This window comes from Hyperolius riggenbachi, chromosome 2, assembly GCF_040937935.1.
Source record: "Hyperolius riggenbachi isolate aHypRig1 chromosome 2, aHypRig1.pri, whole genome shotgun sequence".
Classification (NCBI taxonomy): Eukaryota; Metazoa; Chordata; class Amphibia; order Anura; family Hyperoliidae; genus Hyperolius; species Hyperolius riggenbachi.
Window position 1 is genome coordinate 546,214,094 of NC_090647.1, and position 21,210 is coordinate 546,235,303.

At 42.0% G+C, this 21,210-nt stretch overlaps 1 protein-coding gene across 4 annotated transcripts in view; it reads right to left on the bottom strand.

Annotated features, from left to right (window-relative positions):
• The window catches only part of LOC137547330 (nectin-1-like), a 250,673-nt gene that overhangs the window by 17,310 nt on the left and 212,153 nt on the right, over nucleotides 1-21,210 (bottom strand). The window contains exon 7 of one of the 4 annotated variants that reach the window (XM_068270806.1): nucleotides 10,047-10,709. The exons of 2 other annotated variants lie outside the window; for them this stretch is intronic. In XM_068270806.1, coding sequence (XP_068126907.1) covers nucleotides 10,706-10,709 — 4 coding nt within the window. In that variant the 3' untranslated portion in view covers nucleotides 10,047-10,705. Of the gene's footprint in view, nucleotides 1-10,046; nucleotides 10,710-17,586; nucleotides 19,017-21,210 lie in introns of those variants that run through there. One more of the 4 variants, XM_068270804.1, reaches the window with a different exon arrangement.

The following is a 21,210-nucleotide window of genomic DNA, read 5'->3' on the forward strand; positions in this document are numbered from 1 at the left end:
AGTCATCTAATGCTGTCAGTAATTCAACCTTTTTACGGCGTGTTCTGTTCTTGGTTTTCTGTCATTTCTCATCCGCTGCTAAATCATCCTTAAGGGGTAACCATACTCACAAGCACAGTTATCCCTTTGTTGCCTTGAGTTATTCATAAATTAAAATTTCACCTCTGTTGAAAAATAAGTAATCCCCTCAGTTCAGCTCTACAAACTGGAAGGATTAATGCCACGTTATACCCAACTGCAGGACTTAAATCTAAGCTCACAATCACCTAGCTCCTCCCCCATCCTAAGTCAAGTCATACACCTACTGATTGCCATCTAATGTAGCAAAATGATTTTTTCCTCTCCCATCAAAACCTAATCAGCGGGGGTTCGATTTCTATCACACACACTACATATCTATTTTCAATAGATTTCAGCAGGAAATCTATTGAAAATCGATCGAACCAGTGTGCAATGCTATGGCCTGCCAATCAACCACCAAACCTCCCTTGCCCCCGATCTACGAAAGTTTTCTGCTCTGTACAATCAATAGTTTTTGTGAATTTTATGTCAAAAAAGTTTAACAAAAAAAAAATCATTACAAGAGAAAATCTAGGAGTGTACGGTCACCTTAACACAGTTTGTGCCCATGATGCTTCCAGTGGGTGATGATGGGACAGGGGGAGGTGACTGATAATGGGAACCAGGGAGGTGGGCGGGGTCTGCTGTGTACAAAGACGTAGTTTTTGAAAAAAATTGATTTTGAATACTTCAAAGAAAAAATGTCAGCAAAATTACATTATGCAACAGAATTCAGAATGTCATCTCTCTGGGGCTTGCTATAGCAAGTCCAGGGCTGGGAATGATATTGACGTGTACTGTGCTGTTTGTTGGTCATCAGGGCAGGGATTGACACACGTGGCATTTCTCAGTCATTCATCAGGTATCGAGAAAATATGTTTAGTACAAAAATCACATCTTGTTATGCATGAGAGATCTTCACACTGGTGAGAATCTCTATTCATGTACTGAGAGTAGGAACATGTTTTGCATAGTAATCCCATCTTGTTTAGAGTGTGGAAAAATGTTTTGCACAGAAACCCCATATTGTTTAGAGTGTGGAAAAATGTTTTGCGTAGAAATCCCATCTTATTCAGAGTATGGGAAAATGTTTTGCACAGAAATCCCATCTTATTCATAGTGTGGGAAAATGTTTTGCACAAAAAACCCACCTTGTTCAGAGTGTGGGAAAATGTTTTGCACAAAAACCCCACCTTGTTCAGAGTGTGGGAAAAAGTTTTGCACAGAAACCTTATCTTGTTCAGAGTGTAAGGAAATGTTTTGCGTAGAAACCCTATCTTGTTCAGAGTGTGAGGAAATATTTTGCACAGAAACCCCATCTTGTTCAGAGTGTGGGGAAATGTTTTACACAGAAATCTCATTTTGTTCAGAGTGTGGGAAAATGTTTTGCACAGAAACCCCACCTTGTTCAGAGTGTGGGAAAATGTTTTACACAGAAATCTCATTTTGTTCAGAGTGTGGGAAAATGTTTTGCACAGAAATCCCATCTTGTTCAGAGTTCTGACTGACGTCAGAAAGTGAAAAAACGGAATAGCTCTGCAAAAGCACTCACAAAAGCGATTTGCCCAAAATCGTTGCGCACAGTGGAGCGCCTGGAGGGGGGAAAAATACTACACAAAAGCGCAAAATGCTTGCGTTTGCCATTTCAATTTAAGATGTGAACAAGGCCTAAAATTTATTTTCTCAAAAACTACAAGAGCTTTTTGTAAAATAAGCTTCCTCCGTTCCCAATGTTTTCTTTAACATACCCTGAAAATTTGGCGATTCTATGGGGCTTTGCTATTATCAGTGGTTTAATGTTAAAGAGGAACTGCAGTGAAAACATCATAATGAATAAGATTGCTTTTTGATTTACATTCTGACATTTATCACATGGCGACATCTTTACTGCTGGCAGGTGATGTCTGTGGAAAGAGATGATGCATTTTTGGCAGTTGGAAACAGCAGTTATTTCCCACAATGCAACAAAGCTTCCACAGTGTGATATCAGAACCATGGTGCTGACATCACACTGTGGGAGGGGTTTCACCACAATATCAGCCATACACAGCCCCCTGATCAGACCCGGGACAAGGTCCTCCAGCAATCAAGCCTGAGACACCAAAGTGCGCCCCTCCATCCCTCCCACCCCAGCCGTCACACACTGATTGCTATTAGACTAAGAGGCACCCCAGGGCCCCCAACTCCTTAGTCTCTTGTTATCTGGCTTGCAGTCACTGCCATGCATCCACTTTTCTTATTTCTCTCTGCTTCAAACACAATAGGGGAATGATAGCTAAGTGAGTTGTGCGCCCCCTCCTACACTGTGCCCTGAGACTGCAGCCTCTCTTGCCTCTGTCTCGACACAGCCCTGCGCCCCATCCTACACTGTGCCCTGAGGCTGGAGCCTCTCTCGCTTCTGTCTCGGCCCTGCCCATAATGATCCGTTTGAGAAAAGGAAAAGATTTCTCATGGGAAAGGGGGTATCAATTACCGATTGTGATGAAGTTCATTCCTTGGTTACGGTTTCTCTTTAAATGAGAATGCTAACTTTTGAATCAAAAATTTGCGTTAAATGTGAACACACAAGCAGCAGATGTTTGCGGGGAACTGTTCTGCCATCACTAGTTACTGTCCCTCATAGGCTGCGCATGTGCACTCAGTGTAATGCTAGCCTATGGGAGGCAGCACTTCTGGAAGACGCATCAGACATAAAAATAGTTGCTGCCTTTTTTACTGTTTGCTCTGCATCAGCGAGTCCATTGCCGCCCAGATGTGCCATTCAATGACTATGCATCCGCTGCATCGCACAACACACTGCTGCACACATTTTTAACATCCAACTGATACAAGGCATGACATTTGCATGGGAACAGAGCCGCTGACGCAGTGTAAACCTCGCCCTACCCTCTCATTCTCACTAGAAAATAAAGAGGATAAGACTGAAAGGGCCGTAGTGAAGGTGCCCACACTAGCCCAACATGGAGATTTAAAGAGGAACTCCAGTGAAAATAATGTAATAAAAAAGTGCTTCATTTTTACAATAATTATGTATAAATGATTTAGTCAGTGTTTGCCCATTGTAAAATATTTTAATTCCCTAATTTAAATTCTAACATTTATTACATGGTGACATTTTTACTGCTGGCAAGTGATGTAGCTGCTGCTTGCTGTTTTGGCAGTTGGAAACAGCTGTAAACAGCTATTTCCCATAATGTAACAGGGTTCACAGACAGGAAACTGCCAGAAGTACCTCGGTACTCAGAGCTTTTTGTGAGGGGGTTTCATCACAATATCAGTCATACAGCGCCCCCTGATGGTCTGTTTGTGAAAAGGAATAGATTTCTCATGTAAAAGGGGGTATTAGCTACTGATTGGGATAAAGTTCAATTCTTGGTCGGAGTTTCTCTTTAAGTGTTAAAGTGGACCTGAACTCAGAACTTCCTCTCAGCTATAAAAGACAAGCAACAGCAAAACAACCTTTAAAGCGGTTACAGCTGATAGAAATCCTGCAATAAATCTGCAGTGTGTCTACATTCTACTTTCATGGAAGCAGACATATTGTTAACATCCTGTGTTTACAAACAAGCTCTCTGCTGTGGCAGTCAGCTGGCTCAGCTAAGGGATCAAATTACAGCTTGTGTTTAGTCACAGATGAGGAGGTATTAGACTAAGCCAAATACATACAGGGTGCATTTCTTGATTATGCAATCTTACTGTCAATCATCCCTCTTGTGGACTAAAACAGTCTCTATTTTCACTTATGACACTGAACTACTGTTATCAAATCATTTGCATGATCTTGTTTTGTTGTGAGTTTCCTGTATGTCCTACCTTGTATGTTAACCATTTATCTACTGTGCAGCGCTTTGTAATATGTTGGTGCTTTATAAATACAATAAATAATAATAATAATTTCTCTGTTTTCCTTCTGTCCTGTGCAAGAGTTCAGGTCCACTTTAAGGCTTGGATAGGATTGCAAGCTTAGGGGTTGGCTTGTATGTAATAAATCAAGGGATAAACAGTGACCTTTACATTCTGTTCTGGAATGCTTTGTTCTATTGTGTTCCATTCATCAGCGTCAGCGATAATAATCCTGTTAGGCGTGCAATATGAACTCAAAGCTTAGATGCTTTAACCACTTCACCCTACAGTGTTGTTCACCTTATGCATCCGAGCAACTTTCACCTCCCATTCATTCGCCAATAACTTTATCACTACTCATCACGATGAAATGATCTATATCTTGTTTTTCCCGCCACCATTTAGGCTTTCTTTGGGTGATACATTTTGCTAAGAATTATTTTGTTCTAAATCCATTTTAACAGGAAGATTAAGAAATAAATGGAAAAAAATCATTATTTCTCAGTTTTTGGCCATTATAGTTTGAAAATAATACATGCTATCATAATTAAAATCCATGTATTTTATTTGCCCATTTGTCCCAGTTATTACACAGTTCAAATTATGTCCCTATCACAATTTATGGCATCAATATTTTATTTGGAAATAAAGGTGCATTTTTTTCAATTTGCGTCCATCACTATTTACAAGCTTAGGATTTTTAAAAAATATAGTAATATACTCTCTTGACATGTATATTTAAAAAGTTCAGACCCTTAGGTAATAATTTATGTTTTTTTTTTAATTGTAATTTTTATTTGGGTAATATTTGGTGTGGGAGGTAAACAGCTAATTTTAAATGTAATATAATGTATATATATATATATATATATATATATATATATATATATATATATATATATATATATATATATATATAGTCGCAGTCGAACGATCTCGCTTCCAGGAACCAGAAAGAGGAAGGGAAACTTTTTTTTTTTTTTTTTACACAGGGGACGTTGATCGATGAATCGGAACTATATTCTCATTCATTGATCTGGGGGCTAACAGCAGGCAGCGGAGCAACTGCACAGTCTATTCGGATGGATATATTCGTCCAAATAGACTTAAAGGAATTCTATCAAACCATTAGTTCTAAAATGATAATGTACAAATAATGTCTAAGTAGCTGTGTAAACATTTTCCTACTTTTCATGTTAAATATCAGAGGAAAAAGCTTTAATTCATTGTGTGCAGATTTTTAGCTACATTTGGAATGTCCCATTTGCAGAGTCGTGAATCTGTAAGAATCTCTGCAACCTGACCTGCTAAGAGCAGTGTAATATTGAAGCAGATTACCCGACAGGCTTTTGTTTTCATATATCAGGTTTTACACACACAATTACAGATGTTTATGTTGCACATAAGATACATTTCCTCTGCTCTCTTTTAAAGAAAGCTCTGCCTGTCTCTGCCTGAGCTCTCTGCACACAGAGTTAATGATGCACTGTGAAGGGAAACACCCCTCCCCTCATGGCGGAGTCTGCAGTCAGAACTGGCGTCAGAAAAGTGTGAAAGGGATTAGATAACAGTAAACAGAGAGATAAGGATTCAGATGTATCCACCAACACTTAGCAGCACTTCCCAAAAATGTCCTAACTCAATTGAAAATAACATGTCAATCGATAGTGTCCCTTTAAGTGGTTAAAGAGATCTAAGCAGCTACTGGCTTCAAATAGCTGAAAGGGCTGCCATGTTTGAGATGTTCATCCCCCTCCTACCTTTCCACTGCCATTATCCAGGCAAGGTGTGAAATTCTTCAAGTGGGACTAATGCTTTCTGTTTGAAGTACAGTGGGAAAGACTCAGGGTTTGTTTGTGGTCAATTAAGTCAAAAGGGGCCCATACAACGGTCCATTTCAGCCATCGATCGATCCTATAGAATTGATTGGAAATCGATTCTATCAAATCTATCGATAGATCGGTGGCGGTTGATTTAGATGGATTTGATCTATCTGACAGGATGGAAAATCTAAGTCGATCTGCTGCTGACAGCAGATCTATGGCCCATAGAGTTGCATTGGATCTAATGGACCAATAATGCATTTAGATCGATTTCCAATAGATTTCATTCTGAAATCTATTGGAAATCTGTTCCTAGTGTGTGGTACACATCAGATAGATTCCTGTCAGAGTCGACTTGACAGGCATCTGACAGAAATCTATCTGATGGTCGAATCTGCTGCAAATCTATGTGTATGGCCCCCTTAATTATTTCTTATCTGCCTTCCACCATTTGTTGCTCCTCTGTCCACAAGTTCTTGCACGGATGGAAGAGGTAGAAGATTTTAACCCTTTAATGTAAAAAGATGAGGTAAAATGAAAGTTTTTCTTTAATAGTAAAACACAGTTTTAGAAGGCATTTTTAATTTGCTATAGAGCTGCCCTGGGAGTTAAAAATGATGCTCGGTTCACTTTAAAGAGAAACCGAGGTGGGCAGATGGGACACAGAGGCATTTCCTCTGCCAAATGACATGGCTCTGTCCCCCACCGCCGCTCTCTGCCCCCCCCCCCCTCCAGCAGTGCTATAGCTCCCTGAGATTAGCAACGATATTTGTCGTTATCTTGGAGGTAAACACAGGGAGAGGGATTCCTTGTTTAAAACACCCACCAGGTGTTCCTGCAGGGTTTCCTGAGCTGCCATTGGGCAGCTATCTCTCCCTGGCCGCGCCCCCTGCCACTTCCTCACCTCCCTGCATGCTGTGAGAGACACAGTCTCTCCGTGCAGCGTCGTGACCCAGAGGTCACGAAAGTTAAAGTGGGCCATTGCGGCCCACAGGAGCGGCGAGGAGCAGCGGTTTTTGCAGGTACCTGATCCGCTCAGCCCCCCGGATCAGGTAGCCAACGTTTTCTTTAATTTTATGTGCCCACCTCGGACTTTCTTTAACTCCGCACTGGCATGCTATTAGTTTTAACATGTCTTCCTGTAAAACGACTCATCACAGAAAAGAAAAAAAAAATAAAATATAAATAAAATAAGTAACAGTTATTCAGGATACCCATTTTCACCTTAATTATCCTGGTTTTAGCATCAGAAACACTTTTTATATCTATACATTACTGTATATTGGTATGTAACACCCCCCCCCCCCCCCCCCCCCTGTGATGTTTTGCCTAAGCTGTGATGTCACCCAGCCATATCCTCCCAATGCACTCTGGGAAATCATGTCATTTTTATGCTCATTACACAGAGAGGATTAAAAAAAGCATCCTACAGCAATTCACCTTGGCAACAGTGGAGAAGCCAACATCTCTTTTAGTGAACCACTACTGAGAAAAATAGTAAAAATAAAAATACACATGTGCACATACAAATAAGACATACATTTGTCCCAAACTGAAATTAACTATTTTATAACTTTTTTTTCTGGGTGGCTGTCACAGTTGATACACTGACAGGTTTTGGACTAGTCCCTCTCAAAGGGATGCCAAAATTGTGCAAAAAAAAAAAAAAATGATTTAAAAAAACAATGCAAATCACTACCAGCTAAGCTGTGTGGAAGGTGGGACCACAGGTCCCAGGATGGAACAATGTGTACAAGCGATAGCCTATAAAAGTATGCCAAATGCACTGACAATATACTGTAGGCGACTGCAGTATGCTTAGCCTGAATAAGGTATTGCTGGTGAAGTCCTGAGCTATTATGTACTGCTGTGTGCGCAGGATAGCAGGGAGATTCAACAACACTAAGACTGTGGCCATTCAGCAAATGACAATGCAATGGTTATGATGGAATAATAGGGAATGGTAAAGGGGACACACTCACTCAATAGTTAATGTTAAATGTAGTGGAAGGTTAGTGTTGGGTGTAATGGACGGAAGGTTAGGGTTAGGAGTAGCAGCAGTGAGGTTAGTCTTACATGTAGTGACAGTGAAGTTCGTGTTAAAGTGGACCCAAATTAAAAATACAAGATTTCAGAAATAAAATCTATTTTCTAAATTATAATAATAAATAGCAGCCTTTTTTCAGCTGCATGATGACAAATATAAAATATTTTACATTTATTGGAGGAACCCCTCCCTTCCCTTCATATTGCCGGGACAGAATCCGGCAAACTGGTGGAGTAAGTGGTGTCTGGCAAAGGAGGAATTGCTAATGGCTGCCACCTGTCTAACCCTAGTTATTAAAAGAGAAGGGTGAAAAGCATGCACTGAAATGCTCATAGGCTTGAAGGAGTGTTTATTTATCTTTGTATGAGTGGTGCAACTAAATACTTTTAATTAAAAAAAATGTTTGGTTTGGGTCCGCTTTAAGTGTAGTGGACTGTTAGTTAGTGTTCGTGTTAGTGTAGTATCAGTGTCAGTGAGGTTATGTGTGTGTTAAAAAAGAAGTTATTATTGACAGTTATCCTTTAACCACCCTGGCGTTCTATTAAGATCACCAGGGCAGCTGCGGGAGGGTTTTTTTTTAATAAAAAAAAAACTATTTCATGCAGCCAACTGAAAGTTGGCTGCATGAAAGCCCACTAGAGGGCGCTCCTATCCCATATTTCTGATCTCCTACCGGCGATCCGCAGTAACAAGGAAGGCCGCAATGAGCGGCCTTCCTTGTTTCGTTTTGCTCGTCGCCATGGCGACGAGCGGAGTGACGTCATGGACGTCAGCCGACGTCCTGACGTCAGCCGCCTCCGATCCAGCCCTCAGCGCTGGCCGGAACTGTTTGTTCCGGCTGCGCAGGGCTCGGGCGCCTGGGGGGACCCTCTTTCGCCGCTGCACGCGGCGGATCGCCGCGCTGCGGCGGCGATCAGGTAGCACACGCGGCTGGCAAAGTGCCGGCTGCGTGTGCTGCTTTTTACAGGGAGCAAATCGGCCCAGCAGGGCCTGAGCGGCAGCCACCAGCGGTAATGGACGAGCTGAGCTCGTCCATACCGCTAAGGTGGTTAAAGAGAACCCGAGGTGTGTTTAAAGAGGAGCTGTTAGGTATAGGGTCTCAGAGAAAAAAAACACATATATCAGTAGCTTAATATTGGCTGTACTTACATTACATATGCATTTCACTGTCCACGTTTGGATTTCACAGAATCTTTATATAGTATTTGCAGAGAATGATGCTCCTGACAGCTCATGGCAGGTTCCATGTTTGTCTGTCTCCTATGAAGCCAAATGTGTTGTTATGTCCTGCCTGCTTCCTGATGATTCACTCACACAAAAGATAGGTAATGTAAAACACTACTGTGCAGTGAATATTAATTAGCCATGTGGCTAGGAACAATAGCGGACTCCTGCAGTGTACTCTGCCTGGAGATTTTTCAGTGCTACTCTGTTGTAACATGAGCCTGTACTTTCTCACTAGCAGCCGAGGGGAGGACCCAAGCAGCCCCAGAATGGTATGCGGCCTTTCATCCTTTTGAGAGCTTGGGTCTAACAGCCTTTCAGTTTAGCACACAGATTTTTAACTTCAGTATTGCCTTTTTGGCTTCCTTCTAAACTGTTTAATACAGGCGAATAGAGGTTTAAATTAGCTTTTGCAGCCTGACAGTTACTCTTTAAAGAATGTTATCTGCATACAGAGGCTGGATCTGCCTATACAGCCCAGCCTCTGTTGTTATTCCAAACCCCACTAAGGTCCCCCTGCACTCTGCAATCCCTCATAAATCACAGCCGTGCTGTGCGGCTGTGTTTACATCTGTAGTGTCAGTCTCAGCTGCTCCCCCGCCTCCTGCAGAGCTCCGGTCCCTGCCCCCGTCCCTTCCCTCCAATCAGCAGGGAGGGAAGGGATGCAGGCGGGGACTGGAGTTCTGCAGGAGGCGGGGAGAGCAGCAGACTGACACTATAGAGATAAACACAGCCAGCTCTGACAAGCTGTTTGTCAGCAGCGTGGCTGTGATTTATGAGGGCTTGTAGAGTGCAGGGGGACCTTAGGCGGGTTTGGGATAGCAACAGAGGCTGGGCTGTATAGGCAGATCCAGCCTCTGTATGCAGATAACATTCTTTAAACACACCTCGGGTTCTCTTTAAGTGGTTAGCATCCTAATAACCACTATTACACTCATTAATAAATAGTATATTCTATATTACCAGTATGACTAATTGAACATGTTCAATAATAAAAATATTTCAGAGAAGATACAGAGTTTAAAAAGTTTATGGCAGATGAGAAAAAGCTGTTTTTCAGTCTGTTTGTGTGGCTGCAGATTAATCTAAAATGTCTACTTGATGGTAGGAGCTGAAACAATGCATTTTCAGGGTGAGTGTTGTCCTTCATAATGCTTTTGGCCCTTCTCATACAGCGAGTCTGATACAAGCGTTTGTGCAAGAAGTTTTGAATCAGGATGACACAGTTTACAAGAGTTTGAGTGACGGTAGTTTAGTGACGATGATGCTGGTTTTACAACCCGCTGCAGGGTTTCTTCCTTGGAGCAGCTGATGTATCAGGTCGTCATGCAGTTGGACAACACGCTCTTTATTGAGAATCTGTAGAAATTATCCAGCAGCTTATGTGGAAAGGTAGCGCTCCTAGCTTTCTCAAAAAGTAGAGGTGTTGTTGTGCTTTGCTAGTTACAGCTAAAGCATTGTCAGCCCAGGACAGGTTTGCAATGGTGACTTCCAAAAACGTAAAGCTGTAAACGCTCACCACAGCCTCTGCATTGATCATTATCGGATTGTGATTCCTCCTTTTGGTGGTCCTATAGTCCAGAATAACTGCTTTGGTCTTTTCTTGTATTTAATAACAGGTTGTTAATGTCACACAATGCCATCAGGTTCCTAACTTCTTCCCTGTGCAGTTTCACTATTGTCCGATATAAGCCCAGTGACCGTCATATCATCTGTAAATGTAACAATTATGTTTGAGTTATGGATAGGCTGGCAGTCATGGATGAAAAGTGCAAAGAGTAGAGGACTTAATACACAACCCTGTGGCACAGGGTAAGGGTGCAGGATGTGCGTTTCCTAAGGGCTAGTTCACACTGGGCGCTTTGGTAGCGTTTTGCTGATCATTGGCAATCAGCAAAAAGCTGTTTTTTTACTGTACAGGAAAGCGATTTAGGAGTGATTGCGTTTTGTGATTCTGCTGTATAACATTGAAATGTAATCACTCCAAAAATGCTGCATGCACCATCAGCACATCGCTAATCACTGGCGATCGCTACAGTGTGAACACTACCATTGACTTGCATAAGTAGCAGCATTTAGCTGATCGCCAGTGATCAGCAAATCGCTGAAAAATCACCCAGTGTGAACTTGCCCTAGCGGACAGCTTGAGGGTGATTTGTGAGAAAGTCCATTAATCCGTTAAATATAGAGGGAGCAATTCCTAGTGCATAGAGTTTGTTGTTCAGCGGGTTAGGTAAAATGGTGTTAAATACTGAGCTGGTAAATGTTGGGTGTAGTGGAAGGAGGGTTAGTGTGGTGTGAGTTATAGTGGCAGTGAGGTAAGTGTTTGGAGTGGTAGTTGTGAGGCTAGTATTGGTGTAGGGGCAGTGAGGTTAGTGTTAGGTGTAGGGGCAGTGAGGTTAGTGTTAGGTGTAGAGGCAGTGAGGTTAGTGTTAGGTGTAGGGGCAGTGAGGTTAGCGTTGGGTGTAGTGGCAGTGAGATTCGTGATGGGTGTAGTGGCAGTGAGATTTGTGTTGGGTCTAGTGGCAGTGAGATTTGTGTTAGGTGTAGGGGCAGTGAGGAAAGTGTTAGGTGTGGCGGCACTGAGGTTAGTGTTAGGTATAGCGGCAGTGAGGTTAGTGTTAGGTGTAGGGGCAGTGAGGTTAGTGTTAGGTTTAGGGGCAGTGAGGTTAGTGTTAGGTTTAGGGGCAGTGAGGTTAGTGTTAGGTGTAGCGACAGTGAAGTTTTCCTGGCAGAATTCAACTTCTGAGAGCAGAGGAAGATAAAATACATGAACTATTGACATTTTTCTAACTCTGGGGCACTTAATAGACTGCCACTGAGCAGAGGCAACAAAACATTAAATCTAGTTTGTAAATATTTAAATGTAAAATAAATCCATGGTATCTCTAAACAAAAAGCCATTTTTTAGGACTAGGAGCATAAATACAATGGTTCACTTTATCAGTTTATTTTCACCTCAGGTCCACTTTAAAGAAAGGAGGAGTGAATACATAAATAATTTGTCCCTCTTCAAAAATTACAGTGATTTTCTGTGACATCACTGATGGGCGGCATTCTTGGCAGATAAAGCATTCACTATTGGCAAAAACAGGAGGCAGTGGTTTCATTTTTGTCAACTTTTGTTAATCAAGTCATAACCGGGTGTAGTCACATAACACCAATTCCCTTCTATCATCTGGACCAGTGTCATATCTGATATATGTATGAAAAACATAGATTTAGCGAGAAACTGAAAGAAACATAAAAAAAAAAAACCTGTCAAACTTTCAAGTTTCAGGAAAACGACACGAGTCAGAATCTTAAAACATACTCAAACTTGAACAGCCATAGATCTTGACTTGTACTGGTGACCTCTGTGGATTATTCTTCTTATTCTGACAATGCAGAGGCTTTGCAAATAAAGAATGGCTATATACCCTCTTTCCGTGAAATTAAGACATCCCCAGAAAGTAAGCCCTAGTAAGAATTTCGAGCATGCTTGAAATATAAGCCCTACCCCGAAAGTAAGCCCTAGCAGCAGAGGGGAAAAAGTATGGCAACTAGTGTTGTTACTGGAGCCCAGAAACACAAGTTGCCGTACTTCTTCCCCATAGGCAGAATCTCCATACATATATCCAGGCACATCGCCTCTAGTTAGGACATTAAATAAATTATTAGGGAAAGGGAGGTGCTGAAGGGGGTGTGGCTAGAAACAGAAAAAATCAATTAACCCTTCGCACACTCACATGCAAATGTTCAAACAAATGCATTCACAGATTTACTCATCCAGGCACAACTGTTATCCCTACAGCTAAATTAAAAGCCAGGGTTTTAGTTCACAGAAGAATGCATTCTTATGCTTAGTCACCTATACTGCATAGAAGTACCCAGGTAAACATAGGTGTCCTAACTCTGGCCTTGTAACATGCATAGTGCAGACATGCAAACACAATCATTGCATCAAACCTATCAATGGATTAGGAGCACACATCCTAACTTCCTCTCCTGGGAAAGACAGTGCATCTTACCAATCGCACAAGGGAGCTAACATTATGTGTCCATGTGCACCATGCGCATACACCAGCATAAGCTGTCTGCATGCTGACAAACATACAGGGGAAGGGGGAGTGCACCGAATTGGACCCTAGCCACAGGGGTCAATGATAAGAATAAACATACATATATGTATAGGCAGAATCTCGTGGGACACAGCAGCATGGAGCTCGGGGAAAGAGGATGCAGGGGAATATCACAGGACATGGGGAAAGTGGAAGACACAATGGACACAGGAGGACAAGGGGACAGAGGATTAGAGGAGGACACTAAAGGCACAACGGGGACACAGGAACACACAAGAGGTGGATCCAGCAGAGTAAGAGTCGGTGCAGTGGGAAGGCACAGCACAGAATCTTGTGTGTTCATAGAAATTAAGACATCCCCTGAAAATAAGCCCTAGCACATCTTTTGATGCAAAAATTAATATAAGACACTGTCTTATTTTCGGGGAAACACGGTAGTTAGGTGTAAAAAAAACAAAAACTGTCCTTTTGCAGTTTATCAAAATGGTTTATTGCATGATATAAAATACATGGATCAGATAAGAAAAACAGCAACATTTTCATGTCAAAATAGTATAGAAAAAAACATAAATATTACCAGTTATACAAAAGAAGAAGAATTTGTATATAATCTTTCCATGCCACATAAAATGTACAAGAACCAACAATGAAATGCAAAAAAGGGTAACTTACTCAGTGAGGGCCATTAATAATGCCTAGTTAATGACTTGTTTAGTTACCAATTTATATATACCCCAGAAAGCTTTCCAGAAACCCTAACTACACTACATTGCCAGTACTTGTGCACTAGACCACCATTGGACCCACAATTATTATTATTATTGATTTATAAAACACCAACATATTCCGTAGCGCTGTACAAAGTAACAAACAAACATGGGGTACATAATAATACAGACAATGGTGTACACCAATATACAAGATACATAACTAGTGACAAAATACAAAAAAAAGATACAAAATACAGAATACAAAATACAGTATTGATGATGACAGTGATAAAAGTAACATGATAAATAAAATGTATAATTATTCCAAGACACAAAATGGGGAGAGAGCCCTGCCCTTGCGAGCTTACGATTGTAAGCTCGCAAGGGCAGGGCTCTCTCCCAATTTTGTGGGAATGGGGGGGGGGGGGGGGACAAGAGGAGGGGTAGTATACAACAAATATATAGAGGCAGTGTGTTTTAGGATACCTAGTAGGAGTGCAATTTGGTCTTAGTACAAAGGGAAGTGGCCTAGGGTAGCGCATATGCTTGTTGGAACAAATTAGTTTTTAAAGAGCGTTTAAACGTAATAAAGGTTGGCGAGTGATGAATGTGTTGTGGGAGGGGATTCCAGAGAAGGAGTGAAGCGCGTGCAAAATCTTGTAAGCGTGAATGTGAGTAGGTGATTCTAGAGGATCACAACAGAAGATCATGTGCAGATCTGAGATTGCGATTGGGTTTGTATCTGGAAATAAGAGGATATGTAACGGGGAGAGAGATTGTGGAGAGCTTTGTAGGTCAGGGTTAGGAGTTTGAACTGGATCCTCTGGTTAATTGGCAGCCAGTGAAGAGCTTGACAGAGCGGGTCAGCAGAGGAAGATCGAGAAGAAAGATGAATGAGACGAGCAGCTGAGTTCAGTACCGACTGGAGCGGGGCCAATCGGTTAGAAGGTAGTCCACAAAGTAGTACGTTGCAGAAATTATAAGAGCATGTATTAACATTTAAGTTGTGTCTTGAGTGAGAAAAGGTCGAATGCGAGATATGTTTTTGAGTTGGAGATGGCAGGAGCTGGTTATGGAGTGAACATGAGGAATAAAAGAGAGAAATGAGTCGAATATTTCCCCCAAGCACTGTGCTTTGGGAACTGAAGTTATGGGAGTGTTATTAACATTTATTGTTACTTCAGGCAGGGAGGTGGACAGAGACGGTGGAAAAATGATTAGTTCTATTTTACTCATTAAGTTTTACAAATTACAAAACAGGTCTGCCCATTGTGAGGAACAGATTTGATGAAGCCTATAGGGAGTGCTAAACCAGCGCAAAAATACATTTAACTGAGGTTTTCCTAATGCAAGGTGATCTGGAAGATTTCATAATTTGCTGAAAAATATTGCTTCCCTGTTTTTCAGATAGTATCATATCCAAATCTGATTCCCACACCAACATACAACTTGTTTTAAAAAGGGAGAACATAGTCAGGTGCTCATTTCAAATTGAAATAACACCCTCGGCTCTATGTTGTGCAAAACGAGGGGGGGGGGGGGGGTATCGCATTTACTAATCTGCTCAATAACAATAAATTGCCAAATCTGAAGATATTGAAATTTCTCCATTTCGGGGAAATTCCTATTAAATTTTAACAGGTTAAAGGGGCCCATAACGATTTTCCCGCCGATATACAGCAGATTCGATCACTGATCGAATCTGCTGTGAAATCGTTGTGCAAACGCTGACAGAACAATCGATTTCCGTCCGAAATCAATCATTCCCGTCTAGCCGTCCGTGCGGAAGATTTTGCTCGATCGCCGGCGGGTCGGGAGTGCGTCGATATCGGCGTTCAAATGCCCGATGACTGACGCTAGTGGCAATATATTACCTGCTCCGACCGGCTGTCTTCTTCTCCGCTCCGGGTCCGGCTGGCTTCACTGAACTTCCTGTCCCGGCAGGAAGTTTAAACAGTAGAGCGCCCTCTACTGTTTAAACTTCCCCCGGCAGGAAGTTCAGTGAAGCCAGCCGGAGCTGAGCGCGGAGAAGAAGACAGCGGAGACCGGGGGACTCGCGCTGGCCGGAGCAGGTAATGTATGCAGGAGGGGGGGAGGTGGGGGCAGCGGCGGCAGCTTCACAGATTGTGATCGGCTTCATGCTGAAATCGATTCACAATCTGTTTGCAGTAAAGGCAGCCATACGATCCCTCTCTGATCAGATTCGATCAGAGAGGGATCTATCTGTTGGTCGATCTGATGACAAATCGGCAAGTGTATGGCTACCTTAAAGGAGACAAAAGAGCTATCTGCCCATATTTTGGCCCGAGGAGTTGCTAAGGCAACGAAACGTTGGGCGGAGCCACAGAGTGACGTTAGAGCACACAAAGCTGGTCGAACGCGGCTAGGCTGTGTAGCGTGGATGCTTTGAATTTTGCCAGTGGGTGAATGCATTTTTGTAGCAGGCAGACCAGCTGCATTGGCGGATCTTTGATAAGCCATTTGGCTGAGTGCAGACGATTCACCGCATCCCCTCCGCTATATTAGCGGTTTATACCATTGTGGATTGGGGTATCCCTGGCGTGTTTTTATGATTTTTAACCCTTCCTGTCCTCGCTTGGTTCCCTCATTTCAACTGGTCGAATACTACTTCGGGGACCCTCGAAAGGCTTCGGGAGCACTTGTGTCCTTGAGGGCTCCCTAAGACAGGTGGCTTCGTACTAAGAATGTGGGAATATGCACAGGTGCTTCCAAAGTCTTCCAAGGGCTCCCAGCGGTGGAATCAGTTCACTGGGGTACATCGCTGAAATAAAAGGATGAAGGAGGGGGGGGGTCAGGGAAGGGTCTATAGGATCCAGAGCCTTCCCTCTCCACAGGCAAGTATCTTCTTTCCTTAAAGGACAACTGTAGTGAGAGGGATATGGAGGCTGCCATATTTATTTCCGTTTAAAATGGTATTGTCACCGTAAAAATCAAATTTCAACAGCAACTAGTTTGAGTGTATTAAGTGATAAAGATGATAATCCTGCATTCAAAACTTGCAAAACGTTTTCTGCTGTTATGGTTTGTAGTTATCACACACTTTAGGAGCACTGGCCCTAGAGCCAAACAGTTGAATGCTGGGAGTTCTTTTTATCTAGAATATATTCCTCCTCTTCCATTTATTTCCCTGCGAGCTTCTTATCTGAAACACCCTCTGATTACTCGTGTTAACAAGCAAGGCTGAGGTGTCTCAGTGATTGGATGTGTAAATAAAAAACAGTCAGTGCAGTTGTTAGTATACACCTCAGTGGGAGTGTCTGAAGGCTCTGGGAGGAGGGCAGCTAATGAATACACAATGAGCAAGAGAAGGGAGGGGGGGAACAAGAGTCAGGGAGGACATATTTCTGTGTAATTTAACTTGCATCTTCCATGCTTCTATTTTTGTACCACTTGTCACATGACTGCAGCATGCTGGTAATTGTTTGTTTAGCATTTACGTGAAGCCTCCCTATTCCTCCAAGCCACGTTGAGGGCTGTGATTTGATACAATAGAAGGATTGAAAACCTTGTAAAAAAAAAATAATAATAATTAAAAAAAGATCTGTTATATATAAAATGCTTCCTTAATTTATTAATTGAAAAAGGCTGCTACTTTTCATATATATATATATATATATATATATATATATATATATATATATATATATATATATATATATATATATATATATATATATATATATAAATATCATATATATATATATATATATAATATATATATATATATATATATATATATATATATATATATATATATATATATATATATATAATATATATAATACATTGTGTGTGTGTGTGTGTGTGTGTGTGTGTGTGTGTGTGTGTGTGTGTGTACTAAAGGTTGCAGCACACGAAAAAGTAAAAAGTAACAGGGGCTCTTGGTCACGCTTCACAACATTAGTAAATGCGCTTAAGCTCACCGACTACGCCAAAGTGTCCCCAATACGGCGAGTCTTACTCTAATCATGCAAACTAACAAATTCAACTTCTCTTTACATTTCTTTTGTGGGGATGATCTCCAAGGCCCAAGAAACAAACAAAAAAAAAATTAAAAGCACTCACCTTCCAACAGGAGGAGGCATGCTAGCTAATGTATGACAAAAAGATAAGAACACTAGTTTACTAAAACATAACATACATCAGACTCCGGGTGATAGGAAGACATTGTAAATCCAGAGTTCAAAAGTGGCTGGGCAGAATACATACACCATCTGTTACTCTGCCCATTCACATTTGAACTCTGGATTTACGATGTCTCCCCATCACCCACATTCGTCAGGGGGCTATGGAGCGAGCAAGAATGATTGGTTCTTAATGCCCGGCATTTACATATCGACTCGCCTCATGACGCAAATACTTTTGGCTGGTGGACACATCGCTTTTACATGCAAAGTAGTGCCATTATTACAAAAAGATCTTCCATATTATACATCACTGATTCCTCAAATACAGTTTGTCCACATTTATCAGAAATATTTGTGATTTAGATCCTCGGAATCCTAGTGTTAATTTAACATCATTACTGCTTATAATTTAAATTCATATACTCCGCTTCTGCTCCTACTATGATCAAGTGAACCCTCGATACCCCACCTCCTCCCACCTACCTGAACTCAACCCATCGTGTAGATCCATACTATATATATATATATATATATCATTCATTTGATTCCAATAGCTGCTGGTTCTGATCAGTGTAGGGGCAGCTAGTCCGTGCACAGTTTATACAGTTACCAATAAGATAAATGTTGAGAATAATATATATTATTTTTTTTTAAAGTGCATATAATATATCACCTCCCAACTAGCTACTCACTGAGCTATCTGGATATATGCAATCTACTCAATTGTATGCTATAACTGTGCTAGAAGTGAGGTGTGGTTGTGTGTGTGCACTGGGAATTCTAATACATAGTGCAGGGGGTGAACAGCACAACCCATACAATCCTATGCAATACATGCACGCAGCTCTGTCGGTTGCTCAGTCAGAAGCTAGATGAAATGTCAGGTGTTTTTCATTCCAATAAATAAATGAAAATTTCCATAATATTTCAGCAGCCAATATCTGCAGAAGTAATGGTCATGCCAGGCAGATCCAGCACTTTCCTTTCTTCAGCTGTAAGGAAGGGAAGCAGGTTGTGCTGCATGAGTAGGTGATCCTTGGTTTTGGTCTAGGAGACGAGACTCCTGTTCTAAATCCACTTCTGTGGCAGTATTACGACTCCTGAAATAAAGATCGATTAGGCCAGGTAAGTAAAGAGTAAAGGTAAGTAAAGATTTAAAAAAATAAAAATGTTATCACTCCCCACCCCCCAGTGTTATATGTTCTGGTGAATGCAGTTAACACTTGTATGTCCACTGGAGCCCTCTGAGGAGATGAACAGATGGAAGGGATGCTGAGACAAGTAACACAGTCACCTATTCCGACCATCACAGTGCTCCACAGCTCTGCACTGCAGCAAGCTTCCTGCTCTGCATGTAGCAGGTCCCATTCTGATGACATCATCAGATTAGGACACAGTACACACGTCAAAAGAGCCTGACTGGCACATACAGGCACCAAAATAATCGCTGGTATGGGGAGAAGTGCCTAACTGAACTAATTGCTCCAGCATTGCTGATCTCTCACCACCATAGTGAGGGGCACTAAATTAGAGGGGGTGGGAGGGCACTGTAACTGGAGCACTATGTGGAATGGGGCATGTAACAGGGAGACCATATTAGCCTGAAAGAAATGGGAATGAAACATGGGGGCTCTTGGAAATCACTGGTTAGCCTCCTATTATAACCACACACACTTTTTAGACCACATCCCCTTCAACATAAACTTTTTACCCATCCTCTTCTTCCACATTTTTACAATTAAAATGTTTAATTATTGAGACCGTACCAGGAGAAAAGTATACACATAGGAGAAAATATACGTTAAGATCAAAGTCAAATACAGTACAATAGCTTTATAGTAAACTCCAAGGAACTGGGCCAAGTAGATTACTACATCAGAAATTGTCATATGCATGGTATATACATAAAGTATACTGTAATACTGTATCGTAATTCAATTAATAAATGGGAGTAATTTATTCTTTTCAATGCTTCAGCAAGCATGCAATGACAGCATCTAAGCTAGAGTAAAGTGCACCGTGCTCCATATGCAGGGATTTGCATGCAATAAACACACAACAGGAAGCATAGGTCTTACCTGTTAATGCAGGTACCAATATTGTTTTTCTGTGCAGCCTGGATGATACCGCAGCATTGCAGCCATGCACATGCAAGTCATAGATGATAGGCAATTCTCTCAATAATCAGGCAGCAGTTTATAGAGGAAGCATAGATGCCACCACCAGTAGATAAAGCTTGCAGTCTTTAGCTCATGCATCAAAATGTGCGTAGATAGAGAGCAGGCTCCAAGTGGCTGCGAGCCCGACCACGGCTCATGGATCTCCAATAGGTGTATGACACATGCGCCCGCCCACTTTTCATTATAGCCGGATACAGAATACCGCAGAGGGCAAAAAAACAGGTTTACTATAACTGTTCTATTATATCCAGGTTTACTATACCAGACTTCACTCCCATACATTTATAATGCTGCTGGCTGGGACCTGGACATTTAGGTGAAATTATCAATCCGACTGTCTATCTGATGGGAAATTGCATGGTGTGTACCATGCATTAGTGGTGGGACCCACAGGAGTGTTTACAAACCGTGCATGCACAGAACACTTTCGGCTGTGTGAGCTAATCGAGGAGGTGCATGGCCAGGATAGCACATGCGCTATACTGCGTGACTGTCATAATCTTACCTGTCAGCGGCGAGTCCCGAGATGTCTCCCACGGCGTCTCCGGCGGGACTCGTTCGCGTACTGAGACTTCCGCTCCGCCGTCCTCCTGTCGCATCCCCAGCACCCCTGCGGCGGGGGTTCGGCATGCGCGCGTGCGCAGTGGGAACAGACGGACGCGCGCAGCCTTTATAGGCTGAGAAGGCGTGTCCATAGGTGTCAGCTGAGATGTCATCAGCTGACACCTTTTTTGCAGGAGGTGCTAGCTTTGCTGGGGGTGGGCTTAGGAACGATCCTTTGGGTATATAAAGCCAGAGCATTCACTTGCTCATCGGCCTTGATACTAATCAGTACGCTGGTTCTTGGTCCTTATCCTAGTGAGATAGTTGTTTGAGAGCTTCATTTCATATATTGCGCATCAGCCCGATATATATGTACTCCAGTCACTTTAGAACTGTGTAATATAAATATATTGTAATTATTCGTATTATTGTATTTCTGTGTATGATCGGGCAAGTTCACCACTCTGATTAAAGTCTCGTCCCTTTGTACCTCAGTCATCTGATACCCGTTATAGACCTCCGCTAGCCTAACAACCTTGTCTCTGTCTCATCCCTTCTGTACCTCAGCCAT